The sequence below is a fragment of the Bos indicus genome, chromosome 14 (assembly GCF_029378745.1).
Source record: "Bos indicus isolate NIAB-ARS_2022 breed Sahiwal x Tharparkar chromosome 14, NIAB-ARS_B.indTharparkar_mat_pri_1.0, whole genome shotgun sequence".
In the NCBI taxonomy this organism is placed as follows: domain Eukaryota; kingdom Metazoa; phylum Chordata; class Mammalia; order Artiodactyla; family Bovidae; genus Bos; species Bos indicus.
The window spans coordinates 76,599,888-76,623,609 of record NC_091773.1 but is presented as its reverse complement, the minus strand read 5'-3'; the positions used below and the strand labels follow the sequence as shown (position 1 = coordinate 76,623,609).

Sequence of the window (23,722 nt, the reverse complement as noted above, 5' to 3'; positions counted from 1 at the left end):
GGGTACTGAGAAGGGTTTTCCTCCTTCCTCTCCCCTTCTGCCCACGTGCAGTCACCTGGGCTTTGAAACTGAAGCCTCGTAATATGTAGTCCAGATAAAATGGATCTTTCCTTTCTGAATATTTCGGTCCTACAGAGACTGTAAAATTTAACAGAAGTGTGCTTTATTATATCAGGATTCTAGTGAAATATTCTTGAGATACATCCAAAAGCTATCTCGGCAGTTAGAGCCATTGCATTGTTTTCTAAGGTTACCCTTTAGGGTCCCCATGTACCCAGGACTGAGACGTTCCCAAGAAGCAGGACTCAGCCTGGATGGTCTGTCTTTATCTTTGCCACATTCATTGAGTTTTAAATTTTAATTCATTGTTAAAATTCATTGAGTTTTAAATTTTAAATTTTGTTGCCTAAATGGCTTTTTAACCTTTCAAGTTCCGTGTCCATTGGACTAACTTTCTTTATCAGCTGATATGTACCATCCTGTCTTGTTGCTGGGATGTCACCTGTGTATTAATGTCCTCAAACTAGAGTACCAGTGTGGAAACGGGAACCACTTTTGTGTCCTTGCCATACCCACTTTAATAGACTAGGCAGTCACTAAGTATATTTATTAATTGATCCAGGCAGATGGATACATGATGATATTTCTCTGCCTTTTCTAATCTGTAATGCTGTGCATAGTATGCAAAATGAATCAGATCTGTTGGATTTTTTTAAAAAAAAATTTGCTTCTGACTCAAGAATGACATCTTAAAGTAAGCAGGCAATTAAGATCAAGACAGTATGGTACTGGCACAAAGACAGAAATATTGATCAATGGAACAAAATAGAAAGCCCAGAGATAAATCCACGCACATATGGACACCTTATCTTTGACAAAGGAGGCAAGAATATACAATGGATTAAAGATAATCTCTTTAACAAGTGGTGCCGGGAAAACTGGTCAACCACTTGTAAAAGAATGAAACTAGAACACTTCCTAACACCATACACAAAAATAAACTCAAAATGGATTAAAGATCTCAACGTAAGACCAGAAACTATAAAACTCCTAGAGGAGAACATAGGCAAAACACTCTCCGACATACATCACAGCAGGATCCTCTATGACCCACCTCCCAGAATATTGGAAATAAAAGCAAAAATAAACAAGTGGGACCTAATTAAACTTAAAAGCTTCTGCACAACAAAGGAAACTATTAGCAAGGTGAAAAGGCAGCCTTCAGAATGGGAGAAAACAACAGCAAATGAAGCAACTGACAAACAACTAACCTCAAAAATATACAAGCAACTCCTACAGCTCAACTCCAGAAAAATAAATGACCCAATCAAAAAATGGGCCAAAGAACTAAATAGACATTTCTCCAAAGAAGATATACAGATGGCTAACAAACACATGAAAAGATGCTCAGCATCACTCATTATCAGAGAAATGCAAATCAAAACCACTATGAGGTACCATTTCACGCCAGTCAGAATGGCTGCGATCCAAAAGTCTACTAGCAATAAATGCTGGAGAGGGTGTGGAGAAAAGGGAACTCTCTTACACTGTTGGTGGGAATGCAAACTAGTACAGCCACTATGGAGAACAATGTGGAGATTCCTTAAAAAACTGGAAATAGAACTGCCTTATGATCCAGCAATCCCACTGCTGGGCATACACACTGAGGAAACCAGAAGGGAAAGAGACATGTGTACCCCAATGTTCATCGCAGCACTGTTTATAATAGCCAGGACATGGAAGCAACCTAGATGCCCATCAGCAGATGAATGGATAAGAAAGCTGTGGTACATATACACAATGGAATATTACTCAACCATTATAAAGAATACATTTGAATCAGTTCTAATGAGGTGGATGAAACTGGAACCTATTATACAGAGTGAAGTAAGCCAGAAAGAAAAACACCAATACAGTATACTAACACATATATATGGAATTTAGAAAGATGGTAACAATAACCCTGTGTACGAGACAGCAAAAGAGACACTGATGTATAGATTAGTCTTATGGGCTCTGTGGGAGAGGGAGAGGGTGGGGAGATTTGGGAGAATGGCATTGAAACATGTATAATATCATGTATGAAACAAGTCGCCAGTCCAGGTTCGATGCACGATACTGGATGCTTGGGGCTGGTGCACTGGGACGACCCAGAGGGAGGGTATGGGGAAGGAGGAGGGAGGAGGGTTCAGGATGGGGAACACCAAGGAGTATACCTGTGGCGGATTCATTTCAATATTTGGCAAAACTAATACAATATTGTAAAGTTTAAAAATAAAATTAAAAAAAAATTAAAATTAAAAAAAAATTAAAATAAAAAGTTAAAAAAAAAGATATATTTTCTGAGTGAGGCATTGATAGGTCTGTAACCTTGGAGGACTGGAAATGTCATTTATTATCTACATTCAGGACTCTCGCTGTTCTTGGCAGTTGAATAGTAATGAGCTCTTATACAACTCTGTGATATTTTTAAAGGATTGAACTGGACGTAATCAGCTTTGTTATGACCTAAATTAATTTGGACGAGTAACCAGTTCACTCAAAAGTTTGTTAAAACTCAGACTTTGTTTTTTCCTTTTGCCACGCCTGGTCACACAGCTGTTTCAGTGGCAGAATTGGAAATGAAATTCAAATAGTCTGACTGCAGAATTGGCCCTTGAAAACTCTGTGGCATGTTGTCTTCCACAATTCGTTCCTCTTCTGTTCTCTGTCCTGGTTATGGCTCCGTTGTCCACCCAGATAACGAAGTGGGACATTTTAGTTGTGTGGAATCCTCCTCCTTCTAAGACTCAGCTATCCATAATCATCTGTCAGAGATCTTACATGTATGCTGAGCTTTCTCCTTCTCATACCCAGTGCTGTGGTTCAGATAAACTTGTTACTTTAAATCTGGACCCATTTCTACCGAAGTATTCTTCTAAAATGCAGTTCTTGCTATGGAAACCTATCAGTGTTACCTTCAGGATAAGCTTTAAACTTTAAACTACTGTGCTTTGTTTATTTTGGATACCATATGAACTATCCCATAGGGTTCTTTATGGTTTAGATTACTGTCTGCCTGTGGGCCTCCTCCCTTTGCACCAGTCTTACAACAGTTTTCTGAATGCTCCATATTTTCTGTGATTCGTTATTGAAGAATTGCACTCTAACACAGTTTATTCGAAGGTTTCTTTCTCTGTGAACCTCTTCCTGACTGAATTACCCACTTTCTCTCATGTGCCCCAGATGTAGTGGTTGCCATTTTGCATCTGTTTTAGTAACTGTCACACTGAAAGCCGCTTATCTTTTTATAGGTTGTCTCCTCACTAGACTATGAGCTCCGTGGAAGAAGGAATCGTGTCTTACTCATCTTTATATCTCCAGTGTCTAGAACAGTTCCTGGTACAAAGTAAGTGATTAACTAAGACTGTATTTAGCAGTTAAACTCCAGACATGTTGATAGTTAAGTATACCTATGTAGACTGAGAATGTATTGTCATAAAAAATATGGTTGTGGACTTTTAACACTTCTGAGCCACAGTTTTCTCATCTATAAGATGGAAATAGTACCTCCCTACTCATACAGTGTCACTGTAATGCTCATATTAAAGAATATATATATAGGTACAGAAGCAACCTAAGTGTCCATCAGCAGGTAAGTGGATTAAGATGTTATGATGTGTGTGTGCGTATATGTGTACAGTGGGGTATACATTTTAAGTGGCCAGAAAAAGGAATGAAATTTTGCCATTTGTATCAACAGATGAACTTGGAGGGTATCATGCTCAGTGAAATAAGTCAGACAAAGGCATACTGTATATCACTTATATGTGGAATCTAAAAAAGCAACCAACTAGTGAATGTAACAGAAAAGAAAGACTCAGAGATACAGAGAATGAATTAGTGGTTACTGGTGTTGACAGGCAAGGAGGAGGGGTAATATAAGGATAGGAGATTAAGAGGTATCAACTATTATGTGTAAAATAAGCTACACAGATGTATCTGTACACTTGGGAATACAGCCACTATTTTAAAATGATTATAAATGGAGTATAATCTTTAAAAATTATGAAACTATACTGTACATCTATAACTTACATAATATTGCACATCAGCTATACTTCAATAAAAAATTCATTATCACATTAAAAAGTCAGGTATGTAGCAGTACTTTCAGAGAAGGCAATGGCATCGCACTCCAGTCCTCTTGCCTGGAAAATCCCATGGGCGGAGGAGCCTGGTAGGCTGCAGTCTGTGGGGTTGCTAAGAGTCAGACACGACTGAGTGACTTCACTTTCACTTTTCACTTTCATGCATTGGAGAAGGAAATGGCAACCCACTCCAGTGTTCTTGCCTGGAGAACCCCAGGGACGGGGGAGCCTGGTGGGCTGCCGTGAAATGACTTAGCAGTAGCAGTGGCAGCAGCAGTACTTTACGTGTATTTTAAGTGCGTGCCTGCTAAGTCACTTCAGTTGTGTTTGACTCTTTGCGACCTTATGGACTGTAGCCCGCCAGGCTCCTCTGTCCGTGGGATTCTCCAGCAAGAATACTGGAGTGGGTTGCCATCCCCTCCTCCAGGGGATCTTCCTGACCCAGGGATCAAAACTTTGTCTCTTAGGTCTCCTGCATTGCCAGGCACATACCAGGCATTTACCACTAGCACCCCCTGGGAAGCCCTTAAGTGCCATGCAACTTTGTTATTAAACGAAATATGAAAGCTAAGTGTTGAAGTAGATGATTTTGTTTGCTGTATATCTTGCCTGTTAAGGCAAAGTAGTACTATTTTTGAACCATTTTTATCACTTGCAGTTTAAATTTTCAGTTACTGGTGACTAGAGGCATGTACTCTAGCGTCTGAGGACTGGTCTGTATAGAACAAAGGGAGTAATAGCTCGGGGGTGGAAATATGGGAACAGAAAAAGTTTTAAGCAGTTAGCACGAACAGTCTTTTGCCTAGTTGGCAGTTTCATAGTCTGCACAGCGTTTTAAACTTTACAATTCTTTTTAAGTAACTCTTCCTCAGTCTTTATCCTCAGCAGTGACCTTTTGGTCTAATTCACTAATAAAGTCCCTCAATTTTCTTTTAATCTACCTCCAGATTAATTCATATCTTCACTTATCCTTCGATCCCTCATTTACTGTTCAGGGGAAGAAGTACTTCCTTTTCTTGGAAGACATCTGTGGGAACGTTGTGGCTTTTCTTTGTTTGGCTTATCAGGCTGCAGGCGTACTCCCTACCTCATCTGATGAATTGATGATCGACACTTTTCTATGTCTACTTCCTTGTCATCATGTATTTTTTACACTTTTTAAAATTCTGTAATTTGAACATGCCAGTTCTGGATTGTATTAATATGCAGAAGTTAATAATAAAAGCAAACCTTTGGGAACCAGTTACTCTGCTCAGAACTGGGTCAGTACCAACACAGTTAAAGAGGTACCTGTGAGTACCTCTGTTACCTACATTCCCTGCCCTGCCGCAACCCCTGAAGTAATTGCCATTTTCAATTTATTTTTAATTATATTTAAAAAAAAATAGTATTACCACAGATATGTTTCTTTATTTTGAATTTAATGTTATGTTTAGAGTCTTTTTAAAGCTTGCACAAATGATGTTTTAAGAAAAGTCTAGTTTATAAACAGATCTTTATATTTCAATGAAAATATCCAAGCATCATAAAAGAATGATAGAAAAGGCTCAGTGCATATTCAAATTTATAACAAGAAATTAACCATGGAGAAATATTTTTGTACAATGTGGATATTGCTGTACCATATATAAAAGAAAGCTCCTTAGAGTGCAGAAGTGTAGCCAGATGTATCTCCACACTGTGGTTTCTTGAATTTGTGAAGAATGTTTCAGTTAGATTCATAGCGTCCTCCTTGAAGAGTGGTGACTGTCCTTTGCTTGCCCTTTGCACCTCAGCAGTTCTTCGGTGGGCCTCATTCAGTTGTTCATACTGATCACGTAAGCTTTTGAGACACAGGATCCACAGTGTTCCCATGTTTCTGGATTGTTTTCTTTTTTTCTGTTGTGTAATTGTAGCATTTTCAGAAGAAGTACATAGCAAAAGATGAGGCTATGGTAACTGCCAAAAGAATTCATTTCTTCTTTGTCGTTAAGAATTGGAAGTCTTCCTTGATGCTCAGTGTAGAACATTAAGTCTTGGAGGTGGGACTCAGTGAAAGAAAGATGTTACTACTTTGAACTCCTTTTTGTCTGTTTTCATTTACTATTCCGTTTTCTAAGATCCATTCATGTTGTTGCCTACAGCTATAGTTCATTCATTCTCACTACTGTATAATGTTCCATTGTGTATTAGCCTAATTCTTTTAACCATTTTTCTGCCAGTGAACATTTGAGCATATTGGTGATGGCTTTTATTATGAAGAATGCTTAAATTTGGAATGAGTATCTGTGCAAAATTTTTGTAGTATGTACCTAGAATTGTTTGTTAAGGACATGCAAATGATCAACTTTATAAAATAATGCCAAGTTGTTTTCCAACAAGTTTACCAAATTTAATACCTACCAGCAGTTTAAGCTTTGCCAGTTTAAACAACTAGCAGCAGTGTGTAAAGAGTCACCACTGCCCCACCTTTTTTTCTTTGCATTATTTAGGTCAAAATTCCTAGTCTTTACCATTCTTGTGAGTTTGAAAATAGCATCTCTTGTGGTCTTAACTAGTATTTCTCTGATGAATAATTGAGATTCTGTATTTCTTAAAAATACTTCTTGGCCAGACAAGTTTCCATGTCTATAAAATTTCTATTCAGTTTGTTTTCTTTTCCCCACATTTGCTTACTTTTTTTTTTTTTTTCAATTTTTTTGTCAAGGTTCTTACATAGTTTAATTACTAACATTTATTCAGTTTTACATTTTGTAAATATCTCCCAGTTTGTGGCTTGTCTTTTAGTTGTTTGTTTTTAATGATGTGTTATGCTAAATAGAAGTTCTCAGTTTCCACACAGTCAAAATATTCATTCTTTTCTTCTTTGGTTAGTATGCTTAAGAAATCTTTCTTTTTGGGAGGATGCAAAACAATAGTATAATTTCTTTTAAAACTTTGTCTTTCATACTAATATCACTAGTCCATCTTGAATTGATTTTGTATATAATGTGAGGTAGGAATCCAGTCTAATTCTTCCAATGTAGATAATATCAGGACCATTTAATTGTCCCTCCTTTCTCACAGTTCTGCATTGCTACATCTGTTGTATTAGTATGTCCTTAGATATGTAGGTCTTTTGGGAAATTTTATTTTTTACTTTTTATTTTGTGTTGAAGGATACCAAATTAACAATGTTGGGATAGTTTCAGGTGGACAGCAGTGGGACTCAGCCACACGTATACATGTGTGCATTCTCTTGTGGGCCTCTTTATGTTGTTTCACTTTATTTGCTGTTGTTTTTATTCAGTCGCTAAGTTGTGTCCAACTCTTTGCAACCCCATGGACTGCAGCATGCCAAGCGTGCCTGTCCTGCACTAACTCCCGGGGTTTGCTCAAACTCATGTCCATTGAATTAGTGATGCTGTCTAACTCTTTTATGCTCTGACATGAACTTCTCCTCTTGCCTTCAATCTTTCTCAGCATCAGAGTCTTTTCCAGTGAGTCAGTTCTTCACATCAGGTGGCCAAAGTATTGGAGCTTCAGCTTGCATCAGTCCTTCCAGTGAATATACAGGACTGATTTTCTTTAGGATTGACTGGCTTGATCTCCTCACAGTCCAAGGGACTCTGAAGAGTCTTTTACAGCACCACAGTTCAAAAGCATCACTTCTTCAGTGCTCAGCCTTCTTTATGGTCCTACTGTCACATCTGTACATGGTTACTGGAAAAACCACAGCCTTGACTCTGTGGACCTTTGTCAGCAAAGTGATGTCTTTGCTTTTAATATGCTATATAGGTTTGTCATAGCCTTCCTTTTCTCCAGACAAGAATCCCAGAGTGGGTAGCCATACCCTTCTCCAGGGGATCTTCGCAACCCAGGCATCCAACCCAGGTCTCCTACATTGCAGGCGGATTCTTTACTTCCTGAGCCACTAGGGAAGACCCTCCAAGGAGCAAGCGTCTTTTAATTTCAAGGCTGCAGTCACCATCAGCAGTGATCTGGGAACCCAAGAAAATGAAATCTGTCATTGTTTCCACCTTTTCCTTCTTCTATTTGCCATGAAGTGATGGGACAGGATGCTATGATCTTAGTTTTTTGAATGTTCAGTTTTAAGTCAGCGTTTTCAGTCTCCTCTTTCACTTTCATCAAGGGGCCTTTAGTTCCTCTTCACTTTCTGCTGTTAGAGTGGTATCATCTTCATATCTGAGGTTTTGATATTTCTGTCACCAATCCTGATTCCAGCTTGTGCTTCATCCAGCCCAGCATTTCACATGATGTCCTCTGCATAGAAGTTAAATAAGCAGAGTGACAGTATATAGCCTTGACATACTCCTTTCCCAATTTTGAACCAGTCAGTTGTTCCATGTAAGGTTCTAAATGTTGCTTCCTGACCTGCATACATGCTTCTCAGGAGACAGGTAGGATGGTCTAGTATTCCCATCTCTTGAAGAATTTTTCACAGTTTGTTGTGATTCATATAGTCATTGAAACAAATATTTTTTGGAATTCCCTTGCTTTCTCTATTATCCTACAAATTTTGTTAATTTGATCTCTGGTTCCTCTGCCCTTTCTAAACCCAACTTGTACTTCTGGAGTTCTCAATTCATGTATTACTGAAGCCTAGTTTGAAGGATTTTGAGCATAACCTTACTAGCATGTGAAAAGAGTGCAATTGTATAGTTTGAACATTCTTTAGCATTGCCCGTCTTTGCAACTGGAATGAAAACTGATCTTTTTCAGTCCTGTGGCCACTGGTGAGTTTTCCAAATTTTCTGGCATATTGAGTGCAGCACTTTCACAGCATATTCTTTTAGGATTTGGAATAGCTCAGCTAGAATTCCATCACCTCTACTAGCTTTGTTTGTAGTGGTGCTTCCTAAGGGCCACTTGATTTTACACTTCAGGATGCTGGCTCTTGGTAAGTGACCACACTATCATGGTTATTCAGATCATTATGATCTTTTTTGTATAATTCTTGTGTGTACTCTTGCCACCTCCTCTTAATCTCTTCTGCTTCTGTTAGGTCCTTACCGTTTCTGTCTTTTATTGAACCTGTCTTTGCATGAAATGTTCCCTTGATATCGCCAATTTTCTTGAAGAGATCTCTAGACTTTTCCCATTTTATTGTTTGCCTCTACTTCTTTGCATTGTTCATTGAAGAAGGTCTTATCTTCCCTTGTTATTCTCTGGAACTTTGTATTCAGTTGGTTATATCTTTCCGTTTCTCCTTTGCTTTTCACTTTTCTTTTCTCAGCTATTTGCAAAGCCTCTTCAGACAACCACTTTGCCTTCTTGCATTTCTTTTTCTTTGGAATGGTTGTGGTAACTGCCTCCTGTGCAGTGTCACAAACCTCTGTCCATAGTTCTTCAGGCACTCTGTCTACCTGATCTAATCTCTTGAATCTATTTATCAACTCTACTGTATACTCATAAAGGATTTTATTCAGGGCATACCTGAATGGCCTAGTGGCTTTCCCTACTTTCTTCAATTTAAGTCTGAATTTTGTAATAAAGAGTTCATGATGTGAGCCACTGTTAGCTCCAGGTCTTGTTTTTGCTGACTGTATAGAATTTTTCCATCTTTGGCTGCAAAGTACAAAATCAATCTGATTTCAGTATTGACCATTTGGTGGTGTCCATGTGTAGAGTTGTCTTTTGTGTTGTTGAAAGAGGGTGTTGGCTATGATCAGTGAGTTCTGTTGGCAAAACTCTATTAGCCTTTGCCCTGCTTCATTTTGTACTACAAGGCCAAACTTGCCCATTACTCGAGCTATCTCTTGACATCCTACTTTTGCATTCCAATCCCCTATGCTAAAAAGGACATCTTTTTTGGTGTTAGTTCTAGAAGGTCTTGTAGGTCTTCATAGAACCAGTCAACTTCAGCTTCTTGGGCATTAGAGGTTGGGGCACAGACTTGGATGGCTGTGATGGTGAATGGTTTGCCCCCTGCTCTTCCCCTGTAGCATATTGGACACCTTCCAACGTGTTGGGCTTATCTTCCACTTGTCACATCTTTATGCCTTTTCATATTGTTCATGCGTTCTTGTGGCAGGAATACTGCACTGTGTGGTTCATAGCTTCGTTGAGTCACACGAGCTCCTTCACCACAGCCAGGCTGCGATCCATGAGGCTGCCATTGTATTTACCCTTCACCAAGTCTTGCCAGACATTTATTTGTTTTAATATTTTCTAAGAACTGTGACTTTGTTGATATTCTCTGTTACTTTTTTTTAACTTCATTAGTTTGTTTTTTTATTAACTTTTGCTTTCTTAGGGTTTACTGATTACTATCTTTCTAATTTAACAGATTGTCCTGTTAACTCATTTATTTTCAGCCTTTCTTCTTTTCCTAGGACAAGTCATTAAGGCTATAGATTTGCCTCAAACTGTAACATTTACTGTATTCCAAAAATGTTTGTAATTAAGTTACATTCATTTTTTAGTGTTTTTTTGGAAGCCTTATGTGCTGCAATCCATGGGGTCACAAAGAGTCGGACACAACTTCACAGCTAAACAACAAAACATTTTTATTTTTTGAAATTGTATTCAGTTATTTATGTTTGGTTGAGCTGGGTCTTCATTGCCACTCAAGAGCTTTGTCTAGTTGCAGTGAGCAGGGGTTTTGCTCTTGTTGAGACGTGGGGGCTTCTCGTTGCGCTGGCTTAACTTGTTACAGAGTACGTGCCCTAGGGCAGGAGGCTTCAGTACTTCTGGCTCGAGGTTTCTACAGCACAGGCTCAGAACTTGTGCCCTGTGGGCTCAGTTGCTCCTGATGTGTGGAATCTTTCCAGACTGGGGACCTCACCTGTGTCCTCTGCATTGGCAAGTGGACTCACAACCCCTCTTCCCAGGGAGTCTAGTTTTTAGTATTTTTAGAAAAATTTCCATTACCATTTCTGATGACTCATGCAATATTTAGAAGTGTTATTATTTTCTATTTGTATTTTAAAAATTAATCTTTTATTACTGATTTTTAACTTAACTGCATTTTGATCAGCACCCAGGAACAAAATTATACATATTCTTTGAAATTTAGTGACATTTTCATTACCTCCCAACATATGTATTGTTTTTCTATATGTCCCATGTATTCTTGAGAAGCCGAGAAGGCAATGGCACCCCACTCCAGTACTCTTGCTGGAAAATCCCATGGATGGAGGAGCCTGGTAGGCTGCAGTTCATGGGGTCGCTGACTGAGTGACTTCACTTTCACTTTTCACTTTTATGCATTGGAGAAGGAAATGGCAGCCCACTCCAGTGTTCTTGCCTGGAGAATCCCAGGGACGGCGGAGCCTGGTGGGTTGCCGGCTATGGGGTCGCACAGAGTCGGACACGACTGAAGCGACTTAGCAGCAGCAGCAGCAGCATCCTTGAGAAGAATGTTTGTTTTCTAACACTTATTAGGTTCTGTTCATTAAATTCTTGTTCATCATTTTTTGATTCACTTGATCTATAGAAAATTAGTGTGTGTTGAAATCACCCGAATCAGTGGTCAGTTGGTCAGTTTCTTCCTGTAGTTCTAACAATCTTTACAGGCTTTTATCCTCCTGGGAGATTGTGAATTATTATTATTATTATTTTTTTTTTGCCTTGTCTGGATAGAGATTTGATTTGCTTAGAAATGTTTCAGGGTAGAGAGAGGCTAGGAGAAAGCACAGGGTGTAGAATTCTCTTTTTAATTTTCACTGTCAACTGGGAAAGCAGTGTACTCACAGTACTGAAACTTAGAAGCTGCGTTCTTCAGGTTCCTTTGGGTTCTCAGATGCAAGTTAGAGCTCTTGATCCTTTTTGTTCTGTCTCCTCTCGGGCTTCTTCCATTTGTCCTTATTACTTCATCTCTTGGTCCATGCTGGTGTTCCCACTTTCGACCTTTTGGGGCACTCACCACATCTGCCTTATTTTCATCTTTCCAGGTTGATTGATCCTTGCTGAGATGGTTGAACTGGAGTGGCATCTCCCCATCATTTGTAGGGGACTGCTGCTCTGTGTTTGAACTGAGATCAACAGAGGATTAGCACTTCACTTCACCTAAGCATTCTCTCGATAGAGGGGCCAGCATTTCCTCTGGTAGCTCATCAGGTTTTGGAGGCTTAGAAGTTGGAGAGTGACAGTCTTTTGGTTTTACTGAGTATTTCGTCTTTTTTCCAGAGAGGTCTCACTCTGTTTCACACACCCTGATCTGACTTCTGGTGGATACGGCAAGGTCCCAGTCCAAGGTGACTCACTTCCTGTTCTCGACCATCACTGTTCTTGAAATTCTTTACTTTGCCAGTTTTGGTGTCCCTCCGAGGCTGTCACTGCAGTTGGAGATCAAACCAGTCCGTCCTAAAGAAAATCAGTCCTGAGTGTTCATTGGAAAGACTGATGCTGAAGCTAAAGCTCCAGTACTTCAGCCACCTGATGCAAAGAGCCAACTCATTGGAAAAGACCCTGTTGATGCTGGGAAAGATTGAGGGCAGGAGGAGAAGGGGACAACAGAGGATGAGATGGTTGGATGGCATCACCAACTTGATGGACATGAGTTTGAGCAAGCTCCGGGAGAGGGTGAAGGACAGAGAAGCCTGGCGTGCTGCAGACCATGGGGTTGCAAAGAGTCGGACACGACTGAGCGACTGAACAGCAAGCTGATGCTGCCATTTCTCCCGTTCCTTCTGTAGCTGCTCTTCTGCTTGTTCTCTCACAACTGGGGCATCAGGCTGAGCTTTGCTGCTCCAAAGATAGAAGCTGCCTGAAAGCTAGATAAGGAGATACAAGCAGAGGAGACATCTGTTAGGAGTACTCTGAGGCTTTAAATGCAGTTTGGGTCTCTGGAAGGGTCCTCTTGTCGTCATACCTATAACATCTTGAGAGCAGTTGTCTTTGGTGCTCCGCGACTGAACGTCCTATCTATAGAGCTTCACAGTCATTGTCCTCTTGTACCCGCTACAGCTTGCCTTTTTCCACTGTTTATCCTGAAGTCATGGCCTCTGTCACGGCCTCTGCTGCCTTAGTCATGACAGCAGTCGTGGGCTCCATAGCGATCATGTTGTTTGCCTTCAAAGCTCTCTTCACCTCTTCTAGGTGAATAGGCAAATCCAGGCCGTCTGTGCAGGACAGCTTCTCTGGTCCGTATTTGTTTTGTGAAAATTCTGATTTCTTTTTCAGTGAAAAGAACCACCATCCTTATCCCTGTCCTGTCCTTGATTAGCAGTGTTCCCTGGAATTCTGTTGTCTAGAGATTCTTTACTGAGGCTCTGGATGCTGAACAGGGACTCCAGGTTCTCAAACTGAGCATAATGAAAACCTTTCAACCTCCCTGCATTACTGGATTCTCATGGTAAATGCTCGGTGCTGATAACTCGCTAAAGAATTCCTGAGTGGAGACTCCTGCCTCTCACAAATTGGGCTCCCTAGAAAGACAGTGTAGGGTGGCAGATGGGGAAGTGGCCCTGTTCCCAGCAGCCTGCTGAGCGGTGGGCAGGATGGAGCAGTCAGTCTCAGGTGCTGTGACGTGCTGTCATCGTAACTGTGCCAAGTGGTTGAAACAGCTGCCAGATAGTCTGTTTCGGGGTCGCAGATGCTGTTTCTACCATGCTATACCATTCCTCAACCCGGAAGTCTGTTAGGGACTGCCCATCCTTTTTGGCTGAGATCACTTTGTTGGGCTGGGAGAAGGAACCAAAGCTAGGCTATTTTTTTTTTTTTTTAAAGCATGCAAATTTGGAGTTCTCTATCTGCTTACTTAGATTGAATCTTGTATCATTTTCTTTGTTTTCCCTAATAATGCTCTTTTTCTGCTATTATAACTCAGCCCAGCTTTCCTTTTGTTTGTATTTGCCTAATACGTCCTTTTCCATATTTTTGCTTCCATGCTGTCAGCATCTTTATTTTATGGGCATCTCTCATCTTACTCTTGAATTTCCTGTTACTATGATTATTTCTATATTTGCACTCTCTTTCTTTTGCTTTCTGATAATGCTGGTCGTTTATGCCTTTTTTTTTTCCTTTTCTAGCCGTTTTTTGGGAATTGAGTTTTTTTTTTTTTAATTGTATTCTCTTCTACTCTGCTGGTTTGGAAATTACACTCCTATTTCTGTTCTTCTGTGGTTACCCTTGAAATCCTGCTGGGAATGCTATGTAGTCCAGAGTTAAGCCAGAGCACAGGCCCTCTGCCGGGTGATGCAGAGAGTTGACCTCGTCAGTCCCTGTCCTCTCACTCCCTGCCCAGCCCCTCCACTCTGTGCTTCTGTATTTTAATGGTTTATTCTGGTTTTATTTACATACCGTAATAAGATGTCACTGTTGTTATTTTATTGGCAGTGTTTATCTAGATGTACTTGTATGCTGACCAGTTTCTTTACTCATCTTTCCCTTCCTGCATCTCAGAGCACCCTCCTGTGTAATTTTATTCTTTTTTGGAAAATGTGTCTTTCAGATTTTGTCGAAGTAAAGGCCTGCTGTTGGTAAACTCTTTTTGGTTTCTCTGGCAAAATCTTGATACCTTCTGTGTTCCAAAGAGAGTTTTGGTGCTTGAATAAATTTTCTCAGTTTTCGCAGATAGGTGCTTGTTCCGCCTTCTTTGTTTCCATCGCTGCTTGTTGAGAATTCTGCTGTCACTTGACTCTCTTCTGAGTGTCGTCACTCTTGTCTCTGGCTGCTTTTAGCATGCCCTGTGTTTTGGTGCTGTGCGGCGTGACTGCTGTGTGTCCCTGGGTGTCCACACGTGAGTGTCTTCATGTTTACCCCAACTGTTTTATTCAGTGTTTCTTAGAATTGTGAACAAGTGTATTTCACGGGTCTAGAAAACTGAGTCATTTTGTCTGCTAGTATGACCTCCTGTGTCTTCATTTTCTGAGATTATGAGTAGAAATATATGTCAGGTCACATTTTATCTTTTCATGTCTTTTAGTTTCTCTTTGATTTTTCAAGCTGTTTATCTCAGCATTACTTCTAAATGAATTTTTAAACTTTATATTCAAGTTTGGTGATTCTCTCTTAAGTGCTATCTAATCTGAATAAACTATAGGCTCTAATTAGTAACAATATATTGATATTGGTTCATTACTTATGACAAATATAGCATCCTAATGTAAGAAATCAATAGTAGAGGATACTGGGTATAGGATATATGAGAATGCTATTTTCTTTACAACTTTTCTGTAAATCTGAAACTGTTCTAAAATGAAGAGTTTAAGCAAATTTGAAATGGTTCTTTTTCAGATATGCAATGCCATTTTCATGGTCTCTTTGCTTGACCAATATGCCTTTTATTGCTAAAACTAATTTTTTAAAATTTATGTTTAATAATTTTTATTATTTTTATGTTTATTAAATTACGCTTAATAATCATAATAATAAAGTCCATAAGGGTAAGAAACATATTTATATTACTTTTTTCAATCTTGCCCTTAATGTTCATCTTTATCTTAGTAGGTTAAAGGTGAATAGAATTTAGCCTTAAAATAGTTGCCATGCAGGAGAAAGCTGAAGTAGCTCAGCTTTGTGTTTTATTTAAAAAGTAAAAATAGGGTAGGGCAGTGAAATAGAACTTGAAAAAGTTATCTATAAAAGGAAACATGCAAGATTTACTGGGGACAAGGTGTTAATTGTATTGAAAATTATAGTCTCTAGTCTAATATATGAATAAATTAACTTTTTTGTAGATTTAAGCTGAATTTTGGGACATGGCCACTGCTTCACCAAGGTCTGATACTAGTAATAACCACAGTGGAAGGTTGCAGTTACAGGTAACTGGTAAGTTGTTTTCACAGTAATTTAAACTAATAGTTCTCTGATGAAACTTTCTTTTTAATACCTAATTTAGCAGACTTATTTCATAAGTATCTTTTCTTTTAGATTCATGCCATGGTGTATTTGTTGCAATAGGCCTCAAAGATAGAAACTCTGTAAAAATATTTATTCCATGAGTATTTACTGAACCTGTACTGGATGCAGAGGAGCTCTATCCTTTTTGGTAGTGGGAGAATTTGGGTATTAGAATAAGCCCTATTGAACTGAGCTGGTCTTTAAATGATTATTAGAATGGAGAAAGATGCTAAAAGCCCTTTTCCATGCATTTAAGCCATTCATTCAATCATGGGCAAATATTTGTTAAGTGGAAATCCATATATGAAAACACAAGACCCTAGTACTCCAGGGACTTACTATATAATGTCAAGCAGGTTTGTTTTGCATGGACAGTTACCATGCAAAGTGACTATTAACTGGATGCAGTGAGCACTTAAAGGGAAGTGTCATAGTTCTGCTTGGAACTGGAGATGGCCTACAGGTCTGTGAAAGTAGGGTAAGAGAAGGATTCACAGACGGTAACACTTTGACTCTTGTAGGAAGGATTAGAGTTCATTGCAGATTGGCAGCCAAAGGTATGCGAGGGAGAAGGAACAGCAAATGTAAAAGCATGGAAGAGCCTTGGTTCAGATCATTTATTCTAGCTAACTGGAGTAATGATTCAAAGAGTGGTCCTTAAATCAGCAATTTTACTTGTATAAATTTATCTTGCAGGTATTTATATTGTTTATATATGCATATAAATAATGTCCACATATAATGTATGTGGATAGTTTATATGTAAATATCTGCAAGATAAATTAGTAGGAGTAACAGAAAAAGAATCTTTAATACCAAAAGATTGGCAGAATTCTAGATAAACAATGATGTGAAATGAATATGTGTACCAGTAACAGCCAAGTTCTAAGGTAATATTTTTAAGTGAAAGAGCAAAGTATGAAATAGTGCATATAGCCATATGGATATGAAAAAGGAGGGGTGTTTGTATGTGGCTCTGTGTTTAGAACATTAGAAGTAATATTTGCCTTAGGAAAGGCAGGTTGAGTTTTGGATAAGAAGGAGATAGACTGTAATTCCCATGGTACTCATAACCATCAGGTCAGCTGTTAATAGGAGTTTTCAGTGAACAGAACTAGAAGACGTTTATTGTCTTAGCAAAAAACCAATCCCGAGTTCATGCTGATATTGCTAATTCTAAAGAATAGCTGTAGTCTGTAAATAACTATTTTCCACTAAAAGTTGTTTTTACTTCATTTTACTTTATATTTCTGTTTTCTCTTAACTTCAGAATTTTAATTCTAAATAATATCAGCACAGGTATATCTGTTTTATCCTAACACACACACACACACACAAGAAGTCTTAGCAGTGTTAAAGTTACTGAAAGTAACAGGCCCTCTCATTGCAGTTTTAAGATTTCTCTGTGAGAAATGCCTCATATGCCTTCTTCATATGTATAGTCAGAGTTATTTTTACATTTGGTTATTTTACATTTGGTTATGCCACCAACTGGGTTAGTCAGATTCATTGTTTTCAGTTATTTATTTTTTATTTAATTTTATTTTATCACCATATAAGGCATTTATACAGTTCTAGAGTCAAAATTGTTAAGTCAGGATGATATTTGGAGAAGTCTGGGTACTCTGTCCATTCCTTCCCCTTCTTTCTCTTCCCCTTTGGAAACATTTTTATTAGTGTTGTTTTATCCATCTGTTGTTTTTTTTTTTGAAAATATAAGCAGGTATACACATTATATGCATGCATATCTCTCCTCTCAATCTTCCTAGTTCTTAGCATCTAGTTCCTGACCTTGCTTTTCTTCATTTAACAGTAATATCCTAGGGTAATGTCCATAGCAGAGTATTCCATACACCTTTTTATCGCTGCCCAGTACTGTTAACTGGATGTACCAAAGTTAATTCAACTAGTGCCCTACTGATGGACATTGGGTTCCATTTTTTGCTATTGCAAATAGTGCTACAATAAAGGGCTTCATGTGTCATTAGGATAGAATTCTAGAATGAGATTGCTTGATCAAATAGTAAGCACGTGTGATACTATCAATCACAGTTGACCCCTGAACCACAGAGATTATGGTGCCGAGTCCTGCGCATTTGAAAAATCTGTGCATAACTTTACAATCAGCCCTCAATATCCATGGTTCCATATCCATGAATACAGCCAACTCCTGATGGTATAGTACTGTAGTATGTCCTTATCTTAAAAAATCTGTGTAGAAGTGTATCCCCATGATTCAAACCACTGTTGTTCAGAGGTCAGCTGTTGTGAAGTTCCTTTCCATAGGGTCTGTACTATTTCTGTGTTCCCACCAGGTGTCTGTGAGAGTGCCTGTTTTCCTATAGCCTCATCAAGATACACTATCAGGCATGATGACACTTAGGTAAGAGGCAGTATCTGAAGTGTCATTTTATATATCATTTCTTTCATTATGAGTGAGGTTGAGGCATATTTCAGGGATATTTGTATTTAGTTTTCTGTGAACTGTGAACTTACATATTGTCAAGCAATTCCCTGATGATTCTGATGTGTATTCCACATAAGTGTAATTCCTGATACTTATGCTTTTCCTCTGCATAAGCTTAGAGCTGTATCCTTGGTTATTCACTGTTACTTGTGCAGCACCTGTGGCTACCATATCTGAGGTGTAACTTTCTTCTTGGTCTTTATCTACTGTATGAGTACTTAACTGAAGTAACAAAGACCTGGTCTAGCTGATTTGGGCCAAAAGGGACCTTAGAGAAAAGCTATCAGGTAGCTAATAAATAGAATCACTCGAAGCCTGGAGAACCAATTGGAAAATAGATATGGACCAAAGGAGTGTAAGTAGCCAAGATAGTGCCTCCACAGTATTTATCATTTTGAGTATCAGTTAATACAGCTAAAGCCTTTGACTGTGTGGATCACAACAAACTGTGGAAAATTCTTAAAGAGATGGGAATACCAGACCACCATATCTACCTCCTGAGAAATCTGTATGCTGGTCAAGAAGCAACAAGTTAGAACAAGACATGGAACAACAGACTGGTTCCACATCGGGAAAGGAGTACGTCAAGGCTGTATATTGTCACCATGCTTATTTAACTTATTTGCAGAGTACATCATGTGAAATGCTGGGCTGGATGAAGCGCAAGCTAGAATCAAGATTGCCAGGAGAAATATTAATAACCTCAGATGTGCAGATGACACCACCCTTATAGCAGAAAATGAAGAAGAACTAAAGAGCCTCTTGATGAAAGTGAAAGAGGAGAGTGAACAAGCTGCCTTAAAGCTCAGCATTCAGAAAACTAAAATCATGGCATCTGGTTCCATCACTTCATCTCAAATAGACAGGGAAACAATGGAAACAGTGAGAGACTATTTTCTTGGGCTCCAAAATCACTGGAGATGGTGACTGCAGACGTGAAATTAAAAGACACTTGCTCCTTGGAAGAGAAACTATGACAAACCTAGACAGCGTATTAAAAAGCAGAGACATTACTTTGCTGACAAAAGTCCATCTAGTCAAAGCTGTGGTTTTTCCAGTAGTCATGTATGGATGTGAGAGGTGGACCATAAGGAAAGCTGAGCACCGAAGAATTGATGCTTTTGAACTGTGGTGTTGGAGAAGACTCTTGACAGTCCCTTGGACTACAAGATGAAACCAGTCAATCCTAAAGGAAATCACTCCTGAATATTCATTGGAAGGACTAATGCTGAAGCTCCAATCCTTTGACCACCTGATGTGAAGAACTGACTCATTAGAAAAGACCCTGATGCTGGGAAAGATTAAAGGAGGGAGGAGAAGGGGATGACAGAGGAGAGATGGTTGGATGACATCACCAACTCAGTGGACATGAGTTTGAGTAAGCTCTGGGAGTTGGTGATGGACAGGGATGCCTGGCATGCTGCAGTCCTTGGGGTTGCAAAGAGTTGGATAAGACTGAGCGGCTGATCTGAACTGAGCATCTGAACACACACACACACAAGTTGTTTATCTATGCATCTACTACATCTTGGTTACTTAGATGTTTTGACAGTTGTATAAACAAACCTGTGATAAATATCCACTTGGAGGCTTTGTGTGGACATAAGTTTTCAGCTCCTTTGTGTAACTACCAAAGAGTGCAATTATTGGATCACATGGTAAGCCTATGTTTAGATTGTAAGAAACCGTAAAACTATCTTCCAAAGTGGTTGAACCATTTTGCATCTCCGCCAGCCATGAATGAGAGTTTCTCTTGCTCCACATTCCCCCAGCATTTGTTGTGGTTAGTGTCCCAAATTTTGGCCAGTCTAATATGTGTGTGGGCTTCACTGGTGGCTCAGTGGTAAAGAACCCACCTGTCAATGCAGGAGACATGGGTTCTATCCCTGGGTTGGGAAGATGCCCTGGAACAGGAAATGGCAACCTGCTCCAATATATCTTGCCTGAGAAATCCCATGGACAGAAGGAGCCTGATGGGTTGCAGTTCATGGGGTGGCAAAAGAGTGGGACACGACTTAGCGATTAAACAACAGTAGGTGTGTAGTGATATCTTACTGTTCTTTTAATTTATGTTTCCCTGATGACGTGTGTTGTTGAGCTTACTTGCTATCCATGTATCTTTGGTGAGGTGTCCGTTAAGGTCCTTGGTCCATTGGGTTGTTTGTTTTCTTATTGTTGACTGAAGAGTTTGTTGTATGTTTTAGACAATAGTTCTTCATCAGATATGTCTTTTGCAGGTATTTTCTCCCTGTCTGTGGCTTGCCTTTTCATTTGTCTTGACTTTGTCATTCACAGCGCAGTTTTGAATTTTAATTAAGTGATACTTGTAAGTTATATCTTTCAAGGACCATACGTTTGGAAAGTGAAAGTGAAGTCGTTCAGTCGTGTCTGACTCTTTGCAGCCCCATGGCCTATAGCCTACCAGGTTTCTCTGTCCATGTGATTTCCCAGGCAAGGATACTGGAGTGGGTAGCCGTTTCCTTCTCCAGGCGATCTTCCCAACCCAGGGATCGAACCCGGGTCTCCTGCATTTGTCATTATCTAAAAAGACATCTATCACCATACCTAAAGTCACTTAAAGTTTTTCCTGTGTTATCTTTTACGAGTTTTAAGTTTTGTGTTTTGCCTTTAAGTCTGTGATACATTTTGAGTTAATTTCTATAAAGGGTATAAGATCTGTGTTTACATTTATTTATTTGCATGTGGATGTCCAGTTGTATGTGCACCATTTGTTGAAAAGATGTCTTGTGCTGTTAACACCATCCAATACTGCCTTTCCCTTCTTCCAGTACACAGATAAGTCCAGCGTATACTGAGGAAATGACTTTCATTTGGAGTGAAGAACTTTGGTTGGGGGATGTCTAGGGAGAGATCTAGTCCTTCTGTATCACATTAGTGATACAGAGTTTAGAGCAGTTTGGAACAGAGAAGGATGAAAGTGAGTTTTGCCATCACCCTAATAATAACACTTCAGAGGTAACATTAAACACTGTTTGATTGTTTTATGTTGCTGGTATATAAGTATAGTATTCCCTTTGAATCTCTTCCTGTTCTTCAGTTGTGAACTGAGGACTGCTGTATTTCAAATAGTCTACTTCTGCTCCGGCTTTTTTCACTTCATGTTTCTGTGACTACTTGTTTGCACCACTGTCCCCTCACAGTAGAGTGTGAGCTTGCATCAGCATGTTTATGTTCACATCTTAACATGCGATACCCACATGACATGGAGATGGCTTTCCCTTCTTATCTCAGACTCACAGTGTTCATCGGTGATTGACTACAGAAATGATCTTAATAAGTTCTTATGACTACTTGGTAGTCAGTACTTTGCCCTGGAATTATGTATTCCCCATTTGAATTAGTAGTTTTAAAAGTTATTTAAAAATCAGATGTTTAGCCTAAATTAAACAAGTCTTCCTCCAAGTCGGATAAATTCACTTTCAAATTCACTTTCTGTAAAGAGGTATGATTAGCTTCTATAGTGACATTTTGATTTCAGAATTTTTCTTTGAAAAGGCAGATAACCTCCTTTTTTTGAAACCAACTTCCTAGGAAAAGCATTTTTTTTTTTTAAATTGCCAGTGTTTGTGTAATTTCAGAAGGGTAAGTTATGAATACTACCTCACGGAGAGGTTAATAGATACATTGAATCTGAAGACACTTACCTTTCTCTTAATGCTGGAGGCAGCTTAGAATTAGCAAAGATGTGGAGAAATCAGAACTCTTATACGCTGCAGCTGGGTGTGTAAAATGGTACAGCCATCATGGAAAATAGTCTAGCCGTTATTCAACAGAATTACCATGTGTGTGCGTGCATGCTAAGTCGCTTCAGTCCTGTCTGACTCTGTGCAGCCCTGTGGATTGTAGCCCGCCAGGCTCCTCTGTCCATGGGATTCTCCAGCAAGAATACTGGAGTGGGTTGCCATGCCCTTCTCCAGGTGACCTTCCCCCCTCAGGGATCAAACGTGTGTCTTTTAGTCTGCCGCATTGCCAGGCGGGTTCTTCACCACTAAAGCCATCTGGTAAGCCCCAGCCATTGCACTCCTAGGTAAGAGAAATGAAAACAGATGCCTACACAAAACCTTCTAAGTGAATGTTTGTAGCAGTATTATGCACAGTAGCCAAAAAGTGAAAACAACCCAAATGTCTTATCAGCTGCTGAATTGATAAATAAAAAGTGGTATGCCTATACAGTGAAACATTATGTGTAAATAAAATGAATGAAAATACTCATGTATGCTACAACCTGGATGAAGTTAGAATGCTAAGTGAAAGAAGCCAGTCACAAAAGACCATGTTATGTGAATCTAAATCCACTATTTGAAATGTTTAGAACAGGCAAATCTATACAGACAGAGAGTAGATGAGTCATTGCCTAGGGCTGGTGGGGTGGAGGAGGTGGGATGAAATAGAAGGGTGACTGCTTAATGGTATGAGGTTTCTTTTTGGGGTAATAAATATATTTTAAATTGCTTGTGGTGATGGTTGCATAACTCCTGTGACTATAATGAAAACTATTGTGCAGTTTAAATGGGTGAATTATATACTATGTGAATATATTTCAGTAAAACTCCTTAAAGCCAAATGGTTCTCAGGCGTTAACAATAGCCCTTTTGTATTGTTTCTTCATCTTGCCAGCAAAAAGAGTCTGAGTTGCTCAAGAAGCACGATTCCATTCGTATTGATTTATACTATTTTGTATGCTAAGTCGCTTCAATCCTGTCTGACTCTTTGTGACTCCATGGACTGTAGCCCGCCAGGTTGCTCTGTCCATGGGATTCTCCAGGTAGGAATACTGAGGTGGGTTGCCATGCCCTTCTCCAGGGGATCTTCCTGACCCAGGGATCGAACTCAAGTCTCCTGTATTGGCAGGCAGATTTTTTACCACTAGCACCACCTTGGAAGTCCCTAATAGTCGGACACAACTGAAGCGATTTAGCACACCCACACTTTGTGGCTAAATATATTCACTAGTGGTTATCGTGTTTCTTGTTAGTTTCTAGTGCCAAACTAAAAAGAAAAAAGAACTGGTTTGGAACAGCAATATATACAGAAGTAGCTGCAGATGGAGAAAGTAAGAAAACAGCAAAATCCAGTAGTTCTTCTAATCCAAAATGGGACGAACAGCTAACTGTGTAAGTATCTGGTGTAAAGAATGCAAAATTTTCAAACGAGTGTCGTTTGGGGAATGTTTTTCTGGTGATGGGTTTTTTTTGGTGATTTTCTGTTGTTATTTTGGTAAGATAACTTCAGAGTAAGGAATTCTATATTTTAGTGTGACTAGACAATTTTAAATGTGAAAAAAGTTTTGGATAATTTTATTTTCTTTAGAAATGAAGCATAATAATCCTTGGTTTCG

At 39.2% G+C, this 23,722-nt stretch overlaps 1 protein-coding gene across 4 annotated transcripts in view; it reads left to right on the top strand.

Moving 5' to 3' along the window:
- WWP1 (WW domain containing E3 ubiquitin protein ligase 1) overlaps positions 1 to 23,722 on the top strand; it is a 136,444-nt gene that overhangs the window by 23,811 nt on the left and 88,911 nt on the right. For all 4 annotated transcript variants that reach the window (XR_011570676.1, XM_070802950.1, XM_070802949.1 and 1 more), the window contains exons 2-4: positions 3,294 to 3,388; positions 15,734 to 15,824; positions 23,360 to 23,498. Coding sequence is in view for 3 of the 4 variants with exons in the window: in XM_070802950.1 (XP_070659051.1) it covers positions 15,755 to 15,824; positions 23,360 to 23,498 (209 nt within the window). In the remaining variant the exon portion in view is untranslated. The remainder of the gene's footprint in view (positions 1 to 3,293; positions 3,389 to 15,733; positions 15,825 to 23,359; positions 23,499 to 23,722) is intronic.